Source organism: Brienomyrus brachyistius, chromosome 7, assembly GCF_023856365.1.
Source record: "Brienomyrus brachyistius isolate T26 chromosome 7, BBRACH_0.4, whole genome shotgun sequence".
NCBI lineage: Eukaryota > Metazoa > Chordata > Actinopteri > Osteoglossiformes > Mormyridae > Brienomyrus > Brienomyrus brachyistius.
This window is the reverse complement of record NC_064539.1, coordinates 731,255-751,145: the sequence shown is the minus strand read 5'-3', so window position 1 is coordinate 751,145 and position 19,891 is coordinate 731,255. Positions and strand designations below refer to the sequence as shown.

The window sequence follows — 19,891 nt, the reverse complement described above, 5'->3', positions numbered from 1 at the left end:
CGACATTTCTGCAGGCAGAAATGTGTGTTTAGTCAGCGGGGAGTGCTTAACAGACCGTTCCCCTGTAGGGTTGCGTTGTGCCCACGCTCGTGTGTGTGTTCCAGGGCCTGCTGGCGCTCGAGGGCGAGCTCACGCCCATCCTGGTGCAGATGGTGAAGAGCGCCAACATGAACGGCCTGCTGGACAGCGACAGCGACTCGCTCAGTAGCTGCCAGCAGCGTGTGAAGGCCCGGCTGCATGAGATCCTGCAGAGGGACCGGGACTTCATGGCCGAGGACTACGACAAGGTCCGTGGGCAGCAATGGGGTGGGCACTGTGTAAGGGTTTCCTTTCTTTCTTTCTTTCTTTCTTTCTTTCGAGTTTTATTCTATGGGTGGGTTTTCCAGTCTTTCTGGGACCACTAGTTGTAAGTAAACTAGAACTAGAGACCCCCTACCAATAATGTGTGATTAAAATTGTAAAATAACTAAGGGCTGCGGGGGGTTACCTCTGGGGTACCTTCCGGCGTTGATGTCTCTTTACGTGGAGTGCATTAATGTGTGGACGATGCAGTTTGTGAATTTTTCAATATGTTTCTACAGACCTTGAGGGGCTTACATACTCTTGGTTGAAAAGACCTTTTTTCCTGTATGCATTTTTATGTTATGCAGAAAGCCAGGCAGATAATTATCGGTGGCGACTTAGCAAAATGAACATTGCAAGGGTGGGTGTTTACAGAAATCAGTGCATAAAAACTTTTTGTGTGGGTGAGTGCCTGTCCCTTTTTTCCTCGAATACGGCGGAGACTGGCTCGCTCTGACTGGAGCCCAGCGTCTCGGGTCTGGCGGCGCACAGCGTCAACATGTTTTACATGCCTCATTAAATCACTAACAGCCTCTGTAATGAGAGTAGAGGCTGAAGTGGCTCCATTAAGACACTTTATTAGTTCAGCTTGGAGAGGCTACAGACCTGCTGCATAGTGTCCCTGTAGGGCCGGCATTAGTGATCGTGCGATTAAAGCCAGCCTTCGATGAAAACTTCGCAAAATATCCCAGATCTATGACATGGGTTCCATGTCTCAATTTAACTTTATTCTAAATTTGGACAAACAATAGGTTCCCTCATTAAAAACAAAAAAAATGTTGTTTTTGAAATAAGTCAGGGTTCTTCCTCATATCCATTACATAGGAACCAAAATTCGCTCAGTCTTTGTGTAATCCAAAGAAAAACTTTTGTTAAAACCTCTGTGGAGTTTGGGAAATTTTTCAAATGTATTCCGTAGACTGAGTTTTGGAAATGTGCTCCTCATTTCCAGTTGCATGCATTTTCATTCTGTGTGCAGCTCACCCCAACGAGCAGTGTGTCCCTGGTGAAGTCCATGCAGATGATCAAAAACCCCGTGAAAACTTGCGACAAGGTCTACTCCCTCATCCAGAGCTTGACGCTGCAGATCAGGCAGAGGATGGAAGACCCCAAGTCGGCGGGTAAAGACGACCGTTTCACCCGTTGAGCACTGAAAGCCCTCCAGCGTGGTCCTTGCCTCCGACCTTTGACTCGTGACTCTCCTATAGATATCCAGCTATACCACAGTGAGACACTGGAGCTCATGCTTCGACGCTGGGCCAAACTGGAGAAGGACTTCAAGATGAAGAACGGCAGATACAACATCAGCAAGATTCCCGACATTTACGACTGCATTAAATATGACGTGCAGCACAACAGCTCTCTGAAGCTGGACAACACCATGGAGATTTATCGGCTCTCCAAGGCCCTCGCTGACATCGTCATCCCACAGGTGAACTCATTTTCTGAAAAATTATAAACCACCCTGGTGGGTGAAATCAGTTCATATGCATTACATCACATTTATTTAGCCGATGCTTTCATCCAATGCGATGTACGTTTGAAAATGAAGAGTCAGGCAGTCCCTTGAGCGGTTGGCGGTGCTCAAGGACCCAAGCTTATGGACACAGCATCCTAACCCACAGCCATACTCCGCTGCCGTATGTGTGACCCTCTCCCTCTGTTTTCCAGGAATATGGAATATCGCAGCCAGAGAAGCTCGACATTGCCAAGGGCTACTGCACCCCCCTGATCCGGAAGATCCGGTCCGACCTCCAGAGGACGCAGGATGATGATACTGTCAACAAACTTCACCCTGTGTAAGGGGACGGCGGGCAGTTCTGCGTCTTCTCTAACTTTGCGTTTTTTTTGTTTGCATGTACATCCTTTTTTGTCAAACTATTATGCATAAAGCTGTACAATTTCAGCTTTTTGTCAAGTTCTGATTAATTATTTAGTGTGGCGAAGTCTCACAGGTGACCTTTGTGCTCTGCAGGTACTCCAGGGGAGTAATGTCACCGGAACGCCATGTCCGAACCCGATTGTACTTCACGAGCGAAAGCCACGTGCACTCGCTGCTGTCCATCCTGCGATATGGGGCACTCTGTGATGTAAGATGTCTTTTATGAGGGCGGCAATTAAAACTATATAGGCCAGCAGCTATTTTCAGTGAGCTGCAATTAAAGGTGCATTTCTTTCTGAAAAATATGGCTCTTTAACTTGTTAGCTAATATTTTCAGTTTGTTTACTTTGCTTAAAGCCTGCATTAATAAGACTTTTCACTACGTGGCGCATGTAGTGTCCTGGTTTATAGAGTGGTCTAAATCAACATTTATTTTTATTTAGTTGTTTTCCCTCCGGCCCTACTCAGCACGCTACTTTCTGTTTGTATATCGATTAAATTAATATATAGCCAACGCTTAACATGGTGACCAATGCTGCAGACGTGACAGATGGCCGCACAGAAATCTAAATCGCGGTCCAGGTTACTTGAGTTCATTGTCGTTTCTTGTGAGTTAAAGGCTTCCCTGATTAAAATTGCTTGAGCTTTTCAGCAGCTGAGTAAAAAAAAAAAAAGACACAATAATTTGTAAGGCATAATACAATTAATGATCTTGTTGCCAGGAGACAAAAGACGAGCAGTGGAAGAGAGCAATGGACTACCTCAAAGTTGTTAGTGAGCTGAACTACATGACACAGATCGTGATCATGCTGTATGAGGACCCAAACAAGGTATGTTTACAGTCTATGCTCGATTATTACATAATAGCCCAATAGCATAATAGCCTTGCATTAGTTGCTTACATCCATGCTGTGTCTGGCACCTGGAGGACCCTTCGTCAGAGGAGCGATTCCACGTCGAGCTGCATTTCAGCCCAGGGGCCAAAGGCTGCGAAGACGACAAAAATCTGCCGTCGGGATTCGGCTACAGACCAGCATCTCGCGAGGTACCGATTGCTGTACTTCCATTTTCATTTTTTGCTGGTCGTGTTTTCAGACGCAGTGTTCTATTCTCATTCATCTTCCTCCTCTTCCTTCTCTCGCTTCCTAAATTAGTACCTATGGTGAAATATTAATATGTTTAATTAGCATTGATTTATTATGTAGGAGGGTAACGGATTGACCAGAATGTTCACCCAGCTGTAGGTCAGGTCTTCATGGCATGCAACCCCTGCATCATATTATTCTGATGAAGGTCATGGATCAGATATGTATCCATTCTTAGCTTATAGGAGAAATTCTTTTACACCAGCAACTGGTCTATTTGCAAGCCCAGTTTCATTTTTAGTGCTAAAATTTCCAATAGGTTTTTGTCGCTACCTGAGCCCTGGTTACCCTAAAATTCTTTACGCAAAAACTTTAGTGCGTGTTAGTTAAGATTGGCTTCCGTGTGTGAAAATTAAAAGCTTCTCTGAACATTGCATGTCAAGGAATGGGCCAATCTTACTGCTGTTGCATATTCATTCAGTTTCGCTTTCGACTGACCTCCGGGTCTAGTGAGACGCATGGAAATTTCTGCTGATGTTGTTGTCCGGTGGGGCAGCATGGTAGTGCAGTGGTTAGCACTGTATGGGGCGGCATGGTGGTGCAGTGGTTAGCACTGTTGCCTCACACCTCTGGGACCCAGGTTTGAGTCTCCACCTGGGTCACATGTGTGCATGTTCTCCTCATGTTGTCGTGGGGTTTCTTCCTGGTACTCCGGTTTCCCCCCACAGTCCAAAAACATGCTGAGGCTAATTGGAATTGCTAAATTGCCTGTAGGAGTGCATGTGTGAGTGGCTGGTGTGTGAGTATGCCCTGCGATGGGCTGCCCCCCCCATCCTGGGTTGTTCCCTGCCTCGTCCCCATTGCTTCCGGGATAGGCTCCGGACCCCCCGTGACCCAGTAGGATGAGCGATTTGGAAAATGGATGGATGGTGTTGTCCGGTTTCACGTACACAATCATGAATGTGGCGCTGCTGTGTGGCCAGATGTTGGGTTTATTGGAAACTTCTCGGCACGCAGAACGAGGGCTCGAAGAAGAAATCCCAGAACGACAGCGACGAGGAATCCAGCGCGGTCAAGCGGGACGAGCCGGACCGTGCCCTCATGATGTTCCGGCCTCTGGTTTCCGATCCCATCTACATCCACCGGAAATCTCCTCTGCCTCGCTCCAAAAAGATTGGCTCTGTGGAGGTAAGTGCTCTGCTGGAACAGTGACATCGAGTTTGTTGTGAGGTTTGAGTACGGCCACTATGGGAACTTTCTAGAACAAATGAGATCAGTCATTTTGGAGGACAATGTTTTGGAAAAGGTCCCATTAATGTGGCCGGGGAAACAAAGAAACCTTTGTTTTTACATTTTTAGATATTTTATCTGTAACGTAATTTGTGTTAAATACTTTGTCTTATACGTGTGATTCTATGAGTCTGTTCCAATAGTGTGCTTTATGGTTCCTGAGAAGGCCCAGGAATTCCATGTGGATTTTGTGGTCTACTGGGCCCCAACCATTGCATGTAAGGTTGCTGGTTTTAGTGGGTTTGGTCCCAGTACTTAAAGGGGGGGGACAACGGGTGCCAATACTGTCATTATTCATGAACTCTAGGTAGACTGCAGAGTTGCCAATACTGTGTACTCATTAGTACCAGCTCACTTTAAGCACTGGATGGTACCATGCCATGAGAGTAAAGTATTTGTTCATCCAAGTCCCATTTTGGATGTAAATACTTTTATTTCCTAGAACTAATTCTCTTACTGTATGTTCAAATTAATGCAGAAGATAGTATAATTAACATTAATTAGACTGTAATGGTTCTTCTAATGACATTACTTGGTGAATTAACGTGTGCAATGTGCACAGTTCTACTGAACTGCTTTCTAAACCTAATTTCTTTCCATTTTTGTCAGATATTTGCATTTTTTAATCCTGTTACCAGCCCACTGCCAAAATAATTTAACGTCAGCTTCCGTCAGTGCGTAATAGTTATCTCTTAGTGACAAAAATCTAAACTTGGGACATTTAAACCTTCTTATATTGTCAGAGAGATGGCCAACTAGCATTGATTGATGACCATTTTAATATGAAAATTAACACATTAATGCAGGCTACTATGTGCTGTTAAATTATTAAATATTCTGTGTTTTGAGAAGGACTTTTAATATAGCAATGACAGCAGTGTTGGGTATGAAATATTAATTAGCTCCGGCTATCTCCTCATTTCATCACAGGTTTCTTGGTTTTGCATCTTCAAATCGACAGTTGGCTACAGTCATCTCTCTTTTTCAATATAAGAAAATGTTTGTGTTAAATATTTAATATAATCATTTGGATGGTTGCAAAATGTATATATTTATGTTTTAAAAAATCAGATATTGTAATGTATTCTGACTCTTTTTGGCTTGCCACACAGCCCATTCCAGTACTTTGCTAAATATTATGATCATTTCTCTCCTTCCTTTCTTCTAAAATTTATCTTGTCAGGTCTCTCTATAATACTGTATGTGGTCTACACTCATAGCTTCGGACTCTGTAGTCTTGAGGGATACTGATTGATCTACAGTCTTGAGCCATGGTCTGTGTAGGTGCATGACATGTAAAAAATCCTGTTTTTAGTGGCATCATAGAAATTCAAACGATTTAAGCTTGAGTGTTTAACAGTTTTGAATGCTTGACCATAATATGTATTTATGCTTCTATACGACGTCAAGTTGTCATGTAATATTAAAATTCCGTATATTCAGTAATATGGCAGTGATGGCACAACAGGATTTTGAAATGTGACCAGTACGTAATAATGGTGATTAAAGTGAGAGATGGAAAGCTTCATAATTGCAGTAATTCCTGTTAAAATGAGTGGTTGACATCTGTAGAGTCAAGTCCTTCCACTTAGAAAACATTTTAACAATTGTGCTTTTCTTTTATACTGGATTTTTTTCCAACCATCTTCTAATTGTCATTTCATATCACAGTAACACATTAAAAAAATCACTCTGCCATTTTCAGCCTGCAGGGTTATGGGCTGGGAGATTTGTCAGGGGTCAGAGCAAGTAGGCCGCGTCTCCCGGCATATGTGTCAAACAGCTCCATGATGAATAATGAAAAATTCAAGCTGTGCTGTCGATTTTGGGGTGTATGGCTGTTTTTTTTTCATGTAATAATTTAATATGAAACGTTAATGTGACATAGGTAATTTCACGTTAATTTCACATTTGTAAGATGACTTGATATTAAGATACTGACAGTCTTATGCCTTGGCTAGCTGGTTTTTGACAGTGTTGCAATGCAATTTTTATTATTTTTATAGTGTCTCTGAAATTAAATGACAAACCGCAATTTAACCCCTGACAAAACTTCATGGACTTTCCCTTTGTGTTGGACTTTTGTTTGAACACTATATAACTGATGCTGATAGTCTATAATTTTTGCTTTCCTTTTAGTCCCCGTTGCAGACGGACTTTAACAAGAGCCCAGCCAGCAAAGTATGACGATGCGTTTGATTCCGAAATGAGGCGTAGCTGTGAATGTTGTTTGGACACAGTAGCTGGACTGTTTTGTAATGTTGCATGATTGTGCTGTTTTTGCCCCCCCCTCTCTCACCTCCAGGAAGAGAGCCCCCTGAGTGTGTCTAGCCCTGACTCTATTGGTACCTGGATTCATTACACCTGTGGTGTTGGTACAGGGCGGCGAAGACGCAGATCAGGGGAGCAAAAGCCTTCCTCCCCCGTCTCCCCCAAATCACTGGCTTTCACATCCAGTATTTTTGGCTCATGGCAACAGGTTTTTAAAAAGTTTATTAATTATTCACAGATGGTGTTACTTATTTATTGATCCATTTCTTTATCGTTCACGCACACACCAAGCATATGGTTGAAGTTGACAAGGACACCTGTTCGGCAGATCAATTTAAAGATCCCGTTTTCAGATGTAGCAGTCTCCTAACTCTGGTGGAGAACATTCTAGAAGATGATGCAAGAAATTGTTCAAAAGATTTGTGATAAAACCCCAAATTCAGTTTGGGCTTTGCGGAAGGATTCTAGCTAAGACACCTTACAGTCGGGGCTTCCGCCTGTTGTTTAAATTTTTTTTTTTAGCTTTATATATTCTTCATAATAAATTGTTTAATTGGGTTCTAAACCATGTAATATACTTAACTGCTGATTACATCAGTAACATTTAACCCCTTTATAATTAGCTGTGGTAACAACTGGGGCAACGATGTAGTGCTTTGGTAATTTCCTGCTGATTCTACCTGAAATATCAGTTCAGTTTAATTCAACCTTTATTTTAACTCCGAAATTCATTGAGGTTGAGACCTCATTTACAATATAGCCGAGTAAAAACAAAATATCATTATCCTTTCATTCTTTATTTATTCTTTTATTAATGTGATGTTAATAGTTACTGCTGCGCTGGTGCCTTTATTTGCCATTGATTTTTATGTTTAATCTGGTACTTTGGAGCAGCACAAGTTTCATGTACTGTAATTGATTTTTACAGTACAGCAAATTCTAGTTCACGTAAACAACTATCTTGTCAGCACTGTGGGCAGATCTCACTGCTTTTGGGTATTCATGCAAGTCTGCTTTCGAATGACACCCGGGTTAGATTCTAACCATGTGCTGCTCATGCACATTTTTCATTGATTAATTGAGTTGCCTCTTCAATTAATTCTGAAAGTACAAATATGAAGTTTTGTGGTCTGAGCATGTACCAAACCTCCACTTTGCTCTTTGTGAATTTGCCGAACGTGTTTGATGGTCCGTCTGGTAAATCTGACCGTCAGCCGTTCAATGGTCACATGCTAGGGCTGCCCATTCGCTGCATTTATCCCGGGGAGGTACTACATTGATCAGAAACGGCACATGATGTGCCTGGGATTGGAAGGTTGCCAGTTCAAATCCCAGGTTTGACAAAACGATTTCACCATTGGGTCCTTGAGTAAGGTCCATACAAGATGCCAAACTGTGGCTAACAGAGCATCGCATCTTAGGTTAGCTAGGCTCTCTCCTCCTGTGCTCCAAATGGTACAACCTAGAATAAAAGACAAGAATATGGTTCTTTACATTAATCTGCTGAAAGACATGTCATCTGTCCTTTGCGACTTTATTCAGTGTCAAATATCAATTTGATCCTTCTGTGGACCATGACATAAGCGGCCATATGTCACAAAATGCACATATTCCGCTTCGTAGAATCACTCTTACCAGCAGCCTGGTGTGTGTCTCCCTCAGGAATGTGGGTCTCTTCTTATTTCACTGCTGCTGGGACACTGTTTCTATAGGGTCGACACTTTAGGAATTTGAAATGTAAAGGCTCCTCTCACTGCCATCGTCTTTGATACTTTAATGTCAACCACAAACAAGAACATACATTTTAATTGGCTTTTTATTTTTAAGATTTTTTTTATTAAGTAGAAATTAGGTAGCTTTATGAATATTTTCATTTAAGCTCTGGAAAACTTTGCCTCTTGATTTTAGCTGGAATACTGGATGTACTATTTTACGAAAAACGTTTTTATATATGTATATTATACGTGTGCCTGTATGTTGGACAGCAGCCTTTAAAGCAAGTATAGAATAACTGTTTCCCAAAGCTGGTTCTTAAATGTTTATTGTATATTAATTCCTTACATTACTTTCTGATTAACAGTTATGAAGTTTAGCTCAGTGTTTCCCAGTCCGGTCCTCGGGGACCCACAGAGAGTCCAGGTTTTGCTCCCTACCGGGAGCTGAGAAGGAGCAAAAACATGGACCAGCTGTGTGTCCCCGAGGACCGGATTGGCAACAGTGATTCATCTCCTTAGCATGGATTTATAGAAAACACTGAGATCTGGAGATGCATATCCTTTTGAGATGTATTTACTCATGCTTTTTCTCGCATTGGGGGCCAGCCTCAGGGATCTAGCTGTCTAGATCTGTCTTTTAGACATTTGAAATTTGGTTTCCTCCTTTAGCTAAGAAAAATGCTTCAGTTAAATAATTATCCTGAGACTTTAATCTAACGATAATCCAGCTGTCCCTGTGGCTGAAATCAATTGGAGCTGCTCCCTCTCATCCTGCTGGTCCACAGCCTTTGATGGTGGCGCCTAGAAGGGGGGTAATAAGGCCTGTAAGAATGACGTAATGCGGGTGTCCATTCATTAGCTTCGAATGTCACTAAGGTCCGGCAGTGAGGCCAAACGGAGGGCCCTATCATTTCAAGTTGTCATCCTACGATCTGTGCACGAAACAGTGGCAGTAACTTTTTACAAAAACGGCAACAAAAAACCTTGTTTTGTTTTTGTCTTCCCTCCTTATTTGAGACAGGTGCTGTGTATATCTAGTTGGAAAAAAGATAAAATCTGGCTGTCTTGGTTGTCATACTTGCAAACTGTTGCCATGTCTACATCCTTCCTACATCCTTCCTGCATCCTCCTCTCTCCATTGCTGTGTGTGCTCTGTAGCTGCCAAGATGTCATGCCTGGAATGGACTGCCCTGGAGATGTTGCATGACCACCACGTTTTGGCTCTTTTGTTCGATCATGGTTGTCCATGCTAACATGTATTTTCTCGGTGCTGCTTATTAACATGCGTCTTTCCGGAGCGGGCTTTTGTGTTCCGCGCGCTACGCTTGCCCCCACCGGTTGTGGTATGTGATGCTAAAGCCTCGTCTTGTCCCCCTCCCCCGGTCTCCTTCAGGTCCTTTCGGAGAGCAGCGGCCACACTCGTTCAGGCAGGCTGCATCCGGAGCACAAGCTCGCGGGTGGGATAGGTAAGACCCCCCTTCTGCTCACGACATGGACACTCAATGGATTATTCGTTGCTTTTGTTTACAACAGGCTAACTCACTCTAGGCCTTGTTACCGATGCAGATTCGTGTACATTGCATTAATCTCGCATAGTATCTGATACCCTGACCTGTATAATGAGAAACATCATTTTAACTTACTATTCTACAGAACTAAAATTCCTTTTAAGCAAATATAGGAAATCTGCAGAGTTGTACTTCTGTGATAATGTACATTGCTTTTTACGTTTGATGACTGAGTTTGTGATTGGTGGATATTACCAGCTGAACTGCTGTTTCATTTCCCGCACTTCCTTCCTGTTACACCCTCCTAGCACTTTGATTTTGATCTCCTTGCAGAGGCTGCTGTCTGCCTTTTTAATCGTATGAAACTAAATGACGAATTACTAAATGGTGACGTGAAGCTTATTAGTGATGCAATTTTAACATAATGTATAACCTTTAAAAAGATTTTTGCCACACAACTGACCTAAAGAGTGCTAACTCATGTATCTCATACATGGTGGTAATGTCCTTTTGTTGACCAAAAAATGTACCATTTTGTAATTTTATAATTCTCAATTGCTTGAAGACTCAAGCGTTTAAATGCGTCAGCTATGGAAATTAATTTCAGTTGGAATCGTTACAGACTTATTTGAGGCCAGACATATTTCAGCTTCTTCCCAAGGACTAAATAAAAAAATGTACATATGTCCAAAGCAGAATTACAGGTTAGGAATGCATGGATATGTAATATTTGCATAAACAGCACTGTCTGCAAGTCTTAGGCAGTCAAATGAAATGTTGAAAGCAGTTTATCTGGGTAGTAAAGGCTGCTTCATACTTCTCCACACACAAGTTAGCAGACGAGTCCGCTCGAACGTTCATGATGCGTTTGACATCATTGCGCACCTCCGTGGACGAACGCCTGCTTCATTCCAAATTTGTGTCCGCTTAGAGCTGTACACATAGCTCTAGACACACTGCGCGTGAGTAACACCATCAAAAATTAAGAAGAACTAATTGTTTTCCAAAACTCTCCTCTGGTGCACCCCAGCAATTCCATGTATTTGTTAAATTTCAACACCAATTTACTTGAGTTGATTGGTTTAAAAGACAATAAGACATTGTTCAGCCACACAAGGTGTATTGAGTCAAAAAATACATGTCTGCTGCCGAATACTGGGCTGATTTTGAAATGGCTAAACTGACATGCTTTGACAGACATAATATAGTTGTACGCTTTCCTTTGACTGTCAAAGTTTTGCACAGTACTGTTCATAAACACAATTATTTGTGTTAATTTTGCTAAAAAATAGCTCTAAATTCTGCACAGCAGCAAACTTATTTGAAATATATCAGTGCCGATCAAATATAACAACACAGTAATACTTCAATCCTCATCTACTCTTGGAGAAAACCGTCTCATGTTTCTCATGTCAGCTGGAATAAACAAACATGAAATCAAGGAACCAGAAACACAGAGCTTGCTTGCCTTCTCAAAATCCAACAAAAAAAGAAAATGTCAGGCCACTCGAAGTGACATTACTGTCCGTGTGTGACGTTTTCTGTGGGGATGCACACAGGGGCTTTGTGGCAAGAATCTGTCGCGGATGCACGTTGCATGAATTTCCATGGTGTGACACGTGTTAGCACACGGTTGCTGTATGTATCTTCTCTAACTCCCATTAGGGTCACATTGCGCTGGGCTGTTTAGCACCATGGTGCTCGGGGGCTCCTCCAGTGCACCTAACCTACAGGATTATGCTCGTGCGCATCGTAAAAAGCTGACTTCCGCTGCCTTCCTAGATGGTATGTGCAGACACGCACACACATCTGTAAAAGATGACCCTGAATCCATTAACCATCGCCTTTTATCTTTTTTTTTTATTTTGTTTATATGAAGGAATCCTGGAAATTTGTTCTTTTTTGCGTGCGTGTGTGTGCTGGGATAACAATCGTGTGTGTGTGTGTGTGCGTGCGCGCGTGCCCATGCTTTTACAGTGTTAATTGTGCTAAATTCATATATATTTTTTGTGGGTTTCTTGCTACAAAAACGTGGCTAAAGCAACACTGATTGTTCTGTTTTACCTTATTACAGTAAGGTGCGCTCTGCTGAAAGTGACTCAGGTTTCAAGCTTAGCATGTCGTGTTCCTGCTCTTCATGTTAGTTTGGGGTAGTATCTTTTCTGTAGCAGTTTCAGGTTAAGATTTGTGCCACTATACTATTTATACTGTATCATTTATACTAGAACTACTCCTTGTGACCCCTTCTGTAATATATACTATGTTAGACATGAAAATATAACCTCCTTAACAAAAAAAGGGGGATGTTGGGGGGGGCAAGTGTACTGGTGGGGTCATTGGTTAACTTAATTATATTCGCTTTCTTTTTTAAGCAAATCGCGTACAGGTGTTGGTACTTTTTTTTTCATAGAATTTTAAAAAATAAAACAGCTTTTGTCATGGCTTTAACACTTAAGCTAATTGCAGAGGGGGGGAATCTCTCAGAGTATTCTGGGTCTTAAAGCCTGCCGAGTTTTCTACTTTTTATATTTAATTTTTATTTGTAAGACTGAAAGCTTTCAACATGAATAGAAGTGCTTCATATATTAGATTTCAACTGTATTCGATTTATTTTCCAGTGGATGCAAATCTAAAGGGTATGCACTGCTATACATTGCTTTCACCGTTGATTGATTGATTATCTGAAATCAAGATTAATAAATCTTTTCGGGGGATAAAACGCATATTTTTCCCAAACTTATCAGCCTATAAAATCCAGGATTCCTTACTATCTTAAAATCTTTACTTATTCATGTAATTTTGTTTAGCCTGGTCATCCCATCCAGCATAACAGACAGCTTTGTTTGAGATTGGCCTTTAGTTAGATGAATGATACGCCGCAGCTTTTCCCCAGTGTTCTCTGTACACATGCTGCTGGGGGTGTGAACTGTGTTTGAGTAAGATTCTTTGTGACAACGGCATTGATGACTCGGCATCTTTCATGCTGATTCCCAAGGCTCCGGACATCTAAGGAATATCAAAGACATTCATCCCTAAATAGGATTCATAGCAATGAGTAACATTTCGTTGGTTTTTGTTTTTTGTTTGTTTTTGTTCACTTATGCCTAGTGCTGGCTGACCGAACCCCCATTCATTAATCCACGGCTTCTCCTCCTCCTCCTTCACCCTGTCACCCTGTCACCTTGCATGTCCTTTAACACTTGCCCTTCCTTTTCTAACCCTCCCCCTGTCACTTTAGCTGTTGTACATTTCAGGTACCTGTTTTTCTCTTTCTCAGAGGCCACGCGTGGTTCTGCTGTAAAAAGGTTTTCTATCTCATTTGCTCGACACCCAACCAATGGTATGTTTGCTTTTGTTGTTGTTGGTTTTTTCTTTTTATTATTATTTTACAATGTAACGCTCTTGCTTCATCTTTTTTTTTATTTTTTTTTTATTTGACGTATCAACATTGAGCTTCTCCTTAGCTATCCCAGGAAAACGGTGGGATCTCAAAACTCTCCGACTTTCTTTTAAAAAAGGAAACGTGGGATGTGGTTTCATGATTTCATAAATTCTAATGTGACATTCTTGGTTATTTCTAAATTTAGTTTTAACAGGCTCCCCAGTTTAGACATCAGTTTTCACCCAACTTTGACATGGCAATAGATTCCATTCTAAAATAAGATTTATGAGAATTAAAAGGGCTTTTTGCAGAAATAATTTTAGTGCTAATTGTTTTCGTATCATATTTTCATAGTTTTTTAATTTTTGTTGTTCAAAACTGCTTTTCTAAATGGGTCAGTGTCTTCCAGTATGTTCTGTGGTAAGTGTTGATTGATTTATCCATTTTTATTCCTGTTTGGGTGGTTTGATGTTCTTTCCTCTGTCTTTTTTCTTTATGGTGTTTGATTTTTTACTCAATTCTTCCATACTTTTACATATTTTCCCTGTATTGTTTTCCATCCATTTCCCCCTATAAACGTTATAGGTGTAATTAAGGTGAAAATGTAAGTTGGTTGCTTATTCCCTTCTGAATGCCAACCTGTAGGAGCTGAGAATTTCACGTCAGTGGTTTGTTGTAGATATAGATTCTCATTCAGTTGATCAGTGATTCCTCAGCCATATGGATATGGTTCAGTAAGTATTGATAAATGTTATTAATATTAGATAAAATGCAAAAAAAATATTGATTTATCATCGCTGAATGTATACGTCAAAAATTGCTTGTTACATTATGTTAAGTGCATAATTACATAAATTCTCAGTTTATGATTATTTTTAAATACAAAGAACGATATACATTAATGAAGTTTTACGTTAGATGAGCTGGTTGTCTTTTTTCAGTAAATGAATTCTGCTCATTCTGTGATACTTCAGCAGTTGTTTCCACATTTGTTAACTGGACATGGTTTATTGTATTAACAATTCCATGTTTTTTGTCCACTTTTATGTCCATGTGCATAGATGTAGTTGTGTTTCATTGCTGTTCATGCTTTAAATTTCTGTGTGGCTGGTTGCAAAGTGTTATTTTGACCCATTTGAACGCATTTGTTTAACAACTGGCTTTCAGGGCCCTTATTTGTTTTGTGTCATTGCTATTTTAGTTTTCTGGTGTGATTTTTAGTTACGTTTTCTTTCTTTATTCACAAGTTCTTTTGAGAGGAAACCGTACTCATTGCAGTCCAGAACGTCCTGTCAGTACATCAGTTATTTATTTATGCAAAGGATAAACACATATCTGTAACCTTTTGCACTAATCATACTCCTTGCATAACTAGACCCAAAACACAACAGAGGATCAGTGTTAGGAATTTTTCAGTAGGAGTCTGCAGGAGACACCAGTAGGGGAAAAGGTTTAATCCCCTCCCCCCAATGTAGTCTGAAGTGAAGCTGAATTTATCTTTTTGAGAATTTCAGCAGCTTTTGTTTGGATGCAGAACATGAGTGAGGTACTTTTAACGGGCCTGTGAAGCACCTGTGTGCTGCTGGTTGATTGAGGCAAAAGATTGCACCACTCCTGCCTGGTGCAACACAGCGTTGGCGTACATAGATATTCCTCTGCCAAGCCGACCGTTAGCCGATCATCTCGTTCTCAGCACCTTTGAGGCTGCCTGGTAGGCATGGAGGACACTGTGGGTGGAGGTTGATACAGAAGTGGAAAAGACTAAAGAAAGAAGCCCTTTGCTTTTGAATAATCCATAAACTGGATGCATTCTTAGTACATTCTGTAGTTACAGGTTATGACAAGCAAATGATGTTACATCCACTGACTGAAATAGTTTAGCTTATTGTGGGAAGTAGCAATTAAATTTATTCCATATGATTGAATCAACTGTTTACTTCATCACTTGGTTTTATTTACGTTTGCGTGACTGGATGTTATGTACGGGCTGCTAAAAATATTCCAAATTGTAACTTGATTCTTTTCATGAGGATTCACACATTTTATTAGGAAAGTCAGTACTGTAAACAGGTCTCAGGTAGGTTGATATGGATTACTTCATTTTGTATCATTCCAACGTTAGGAGACCATGTGAGATCTGTAAGACCTGATGGTATGATGGTGCCTGTGATGGGAGACATGTAGTATGGTTTTGATGCCATAATTATTCAGATGGGACAGTTCTGCTACTTTGAGCATCAGTGAGTGACGACGGTTAATTTTGCCCCCAGTAACATCTTCATTGCGACGTGGTGTTTCCCCTTTTAGGTTTTGAGTTATACTCCATGGTCCCGTCAATTTGCCCCCTGGAGACGCTTCACAACTCGCTCTCGCTGAAGCAGGTCGATGACTTCCTGGCGTCTATCGCCATGTCCCAGGAATGCAACATGGTGACGCCCACATCCTCGCCTGGTTTGTACCATTGAGCGCAATACAGTCTTGTGGGTCTACAGTGGTACTGCCACATTATAAAGGGTGGTACAAAAAAACTAAATATGACATGTGCCCTGTTGCTTTCAGCTTCTGCATTAATCTGTGGTGCTGGTCCAGTAAGGAATGTCCCATTGAACACTTATACTCCAGCAAGGGTTCTGCCTTGTCCTTACACTCATGCTTCAAGTGTGAAGAGATCTTTGGAAACTGAGGCAACTGATGGTAAGTGTTTTAGGTCAAATAATATGTATTATGTATAAACTTTACTGTTTAAATATAAATGCACAATACTGCATATACACATCCTTAGGTCTTGTTGTTTATCAATGGTGCTATGGAGTTTCTATCTTCTGTCTGACACAAGGTTGCATTTTCTTCTTCCTATCCCTCCGACCCCAAAGCAGATAGTGGATCCCCCAGCAGAGGGCCTGGAAGCGGTTCTGCTGACAACTCGCCCCATGGTCCAGTGGGAGACCGAGTTGTACATCAGTATTCAACCCGGCAAACTCCGAGAGACAGAGATGCACAGCGATGTGTTGGTGAAACCATGGCCAATAAGACCTTCCTACAAGATTCCACATCTCATGTTCTGGCCAATAAGATTCCCCTACAAGATTCAATGCCTCGTGCTCTGCCCAATAAGATACCCATGCAAGATTCAGTGCCTCGTGCTCTGCCCAGTAAGATTCCCCTGCAAGATTCAATGCCTCATGCTCTGGTCAATAAGATTCCCTTGCAAGATTCAGTGCCTCATACTCTGGTCAATATGACTTCCCAGCAAGATACAACCCGTCACAACCTGGCTAAAAAGACCCCATTGCAAACAACCTATGATACAGTGGGAAATCAAATGCTCCTGCAGGATTCAAATGTTTATACCCTGGACAGTAGGAACCCACTCCAAGATTCAATCACTCACACCCTCGGGGATAAGACCCCACTGCAGTCCTCAATCCATCACAACTTGGGCAGTCAGACGCCATTGCAACCGTCAACCCATGATACCTTGAGCAATCAGAGTCCTCTGCAGGATACAACCCCTCATACCCTGGGCATAAAGACCCCATTGCAACCCTCAACCCATGAGAGCTTGTGTAATAAAACTTTCCTACAGCATTCATCTCATGATACATCAGGTAATAAGTTTACCCTGCTGCCCTCAGTCCATGACATTATGGGTAATAAGGCCATTCTGCAACCCACAGTCCAAGGCGCCCCAGGTATTAAGATGCAATCCTTAGGTCGAAGTACCACAGCCATGCATGATACGTCTGTTGATAAAGTCGCCTCGCAACATTCAAGTCAAGACAGCCCTGGAGGCAGAAGATCCCAGCAAGTCCTGCCCCATGGCACGCTGGCTGAAAACATGATCTCGAAGGACCGACCAGATGGCGCCACTGGAGATGGGGATGCTGCTCGGGAAGTTTCTTCTCTTGCTTCTCAGAAGGACGAAGGACCCCTACACTCTGCCATTAAAACACAGGAGTCCCACAGGGCCCAGAGTAAAAAGCCATGAAATGACAGTTGGCATGGAAATGTTACGTCATCTCTGTTCAGTTTTTTATCTTATGTAACAATGCAGTATATTATTAACAGAACTTTTGTGAATTTGTTCTTTTAGATGAACATAGATTCAAGGTAAAATCTGTGGCATTTTATTGGGACAAAGACCAAAGGACAATATTACAATGTTTGTGGTTTGTAGGTACTTAAAACTGGAACTGGACAGTCCTTCACGCATTTGGTATTTCACAACTGCTTCATGTGATCGACAAAAATTCCTTTGTTATAATTCTAATTTTGTACATATACACTCAAAAAAAAAAAAAAAAAAACATGAAATTTTAAATGTTCTAGATGGTACCTAGAAAACTGATGACTCACTGCTTTCCATTGGATAGATCTCACATTATGGTGTTCTAGAAAAGGTGCAAGTCAGTAGAAGTAAAAACGTCCATTACAAAAGAACATTTGATCTAATGTCTTTCAGGGTCCCTGTTCAGCGAAATGCCTGCCATGCTGTATATACTGTATGACACCAGATCTGCTGAGTGAGATGCAATTTATTGGGATTATGACCGTGAATGAGGGCAATGTACAGTGAAATGTGTGGGGCATCAATAGAAACCCAAACATTGTTCTTTAGTTTTTTTGGAAGACAAAGCTATATACATATGAAGCTCTGTAAAGTATAGAATATACTATTTTTAATACTTCCCTCTGGTTTTACTTTATTGCTTAATGATTTGAAATCAGAGATGCCTTTTGATTTGGCCTTGTTTCTTTTTTTTTTCTTAATCAGATTGTTGTATAAGTCTGTGTATATAATGCATCAAATACCAATATTTTTGTTGCATATATATTTTAAAACTGGAATTTGCAAGTAAGTCGTATTAAATTCATTTGAATTCTCATTTACGATATTGTAAAATGTCCACATATTGTAAAATGTTGAGTAAGCCATGTGCAGTTGCATTTTTACAGCAATGTAACATTATTTTACAATATTAAAATGAAAGAATTGTATCAGCAAGTCAAATATGTTTGTTAGGAGATGATTTAAACTCTTCTCCCTGTGTTACTGCTACATTTAAATAGCGTTTAAAGTGGGTCTTGTTTTCGTTTCCAGTGATTATTTTCATATTTTATTTTTAAATAAAGCTGTTAATCACAACGAATTATGTACTGTATTGGTTAGTGATACCTGGTTAGTCTTGATGTCAAACGAGTCTTAATTAGCACAGCTTTGCCTCATTGTACTGCTTTTGTAAAAGCTGGCTAGCTTTGCCCTCACGGTCCTGGTTCGGCTGTCTTGCTTGTCTTTCTCCAATCCTTGACAGGATGTATGACGGGAATGTGTTTCGGATGTGAGGTATAGACGTTATGTGAGGTCTGGACGTTACATTTCATATCATGGCCTTTAATATGTTTTTGAGTATAATTACTCAATGGCTCTTCACCGTCTAAGAGCCAACAGATGATCCCAAATCAAACTCCTGTCAGTTTCAAATCACTAACGTAGTATCTTCATAACAATATCACATTCTTATAATAAGGTACTATCTTGTGTCTGCTGTAGATAAACTACATGCAAAGATCAGAAAGGGGTTGGTACACACGTATACATATATACATACATACATTCATATACATATATATATACACATACATATACGTGTCTGTGTGTATATATAGGTGGTTCCTTGCCCACCTTTACTATATGTGCACACTACAGATTTTATATATATATATATATATATATATATATATATATATATATATATATATATATATATAACCAGCTGCTAATGGATGGGACCCACCCGGAATGGCTGACCAAAGGTAGGACAGTCCTGATACCGAAGGACCCCCAGAAGGGACCGGTCCCATCCAACTACCGGCCAATAACCTGCCTCTGCACAACATGGAAGCTCCTATCAGGCATCATAGCGGCTAAGATGAATAGGCACATGGATCAATACATGAGCGGGACCCAGAAAGGAATTGGTAGAGATACCAGAGGAGCAAAACACCAGCTACTGGTAGATAGAGCAGCCACTCAAGACTGTAAGACCAGACATACCAACCTGAGCACCGCCTGGATTGATTACAAGAAAGCCTATGACTCAATGCCTCACACATGGATCCTAGAATGCCTGGAACTGTACAAGATCAACAGGACTCTAAGAGCCTTCATCAGGAATTCAATGGGGCTGTGGAAAACAACTCTAGAGGCCAACTTCAAGCCAATAGCACAGGTTACCATTAAGTGCGGGATTTACCAAGGAGATGCCCTGTCCCCGCTGCTGTTCTGCATAGGCCTTAACCCTCTCAGCCAGATCATCAACAAGACTGGCTACGGATACCGACTACGGAATGGGGCGAACATCAGCCACCTCCTCTACATGGATGACATCAAGCTGTATGCCAAGAGTGAACGAGAC

General features: G+C 41.2%; 1 protein-coding gene across 11 annotated transcripts in view; it reads left to right on the top strand.

Annotated features, from left to right (window-relative positions):
* ppip5k2 (diphosphoinositol pentakisphosphate kinase 2) overlaps positions 1-18,621 on the top strand; it is a 36,508-nt gene extending 17,887 nt beyond the window's left edge. For 2 of the 11 annotated variants that reach the window (XM_049019360.1, XM_049019361.1), the window contains exons 17-32: positions 105-287; positions 1,322-1,463; positions 1,551-1,774; positions 2,014-2,141; positions 2,318-2,432; positions 2,947-3,054; positions 3,153-3,269; positions 4,327-4,497; positions 6,739-6,780; positions 6,905-7,078; positions 9,979-10,051; positions 11,759-11,878; positions 13,371-13,433; positions 15,783-15,926; positions 16,035-16,169; positions 16,349-18,621. In XM_049019360.1, the coding sequence (XP_048875317.1) occupies positions 105-287; positions 1,322-1,463; positions 1,551-1,774; positions 2,014-2,141; positions 2,318-2,432; positions 2,947-3,054; positions 3,153-3,269; positions 4,327-4,497; positions 6,739-6,780; positions 6,905-7,078; positions 9,979-10,051; positions 11,759-11,878; positions 13,371-13,433; positions 15,783-15,926; positions 16,035-16,169; positions 16,349-17,463 (3,054 nt within the window). In that variant the 3' untranslated portion in view covers positions 17,464-18,621. The remainder of the gene's footprint in view (positions 1-104; positions 288-1,321; positions 1,464-1,550; positions 1,775-2,013; positions 2,142-2,317; positions 2,433-2,946; positions 3,055-3,152; positions 3,270-4,326; positions 4,498-6,738; positions 6,781-6,904; positions 7,079-9,978; positions 10,052-11,758; positions 11,879-13,370; positions 13,434-15,782; positions 15,927-16,034; positions 16,170-16,348) is intronic. The other 9 variants (XM_049019362.1, XM_049019363.1, XM_049019365.1 and 6 more) reach the window with 9 other exon arrangements.
* Positions 18,622-19,891: the final 1,270 nt, after the last annotated feature.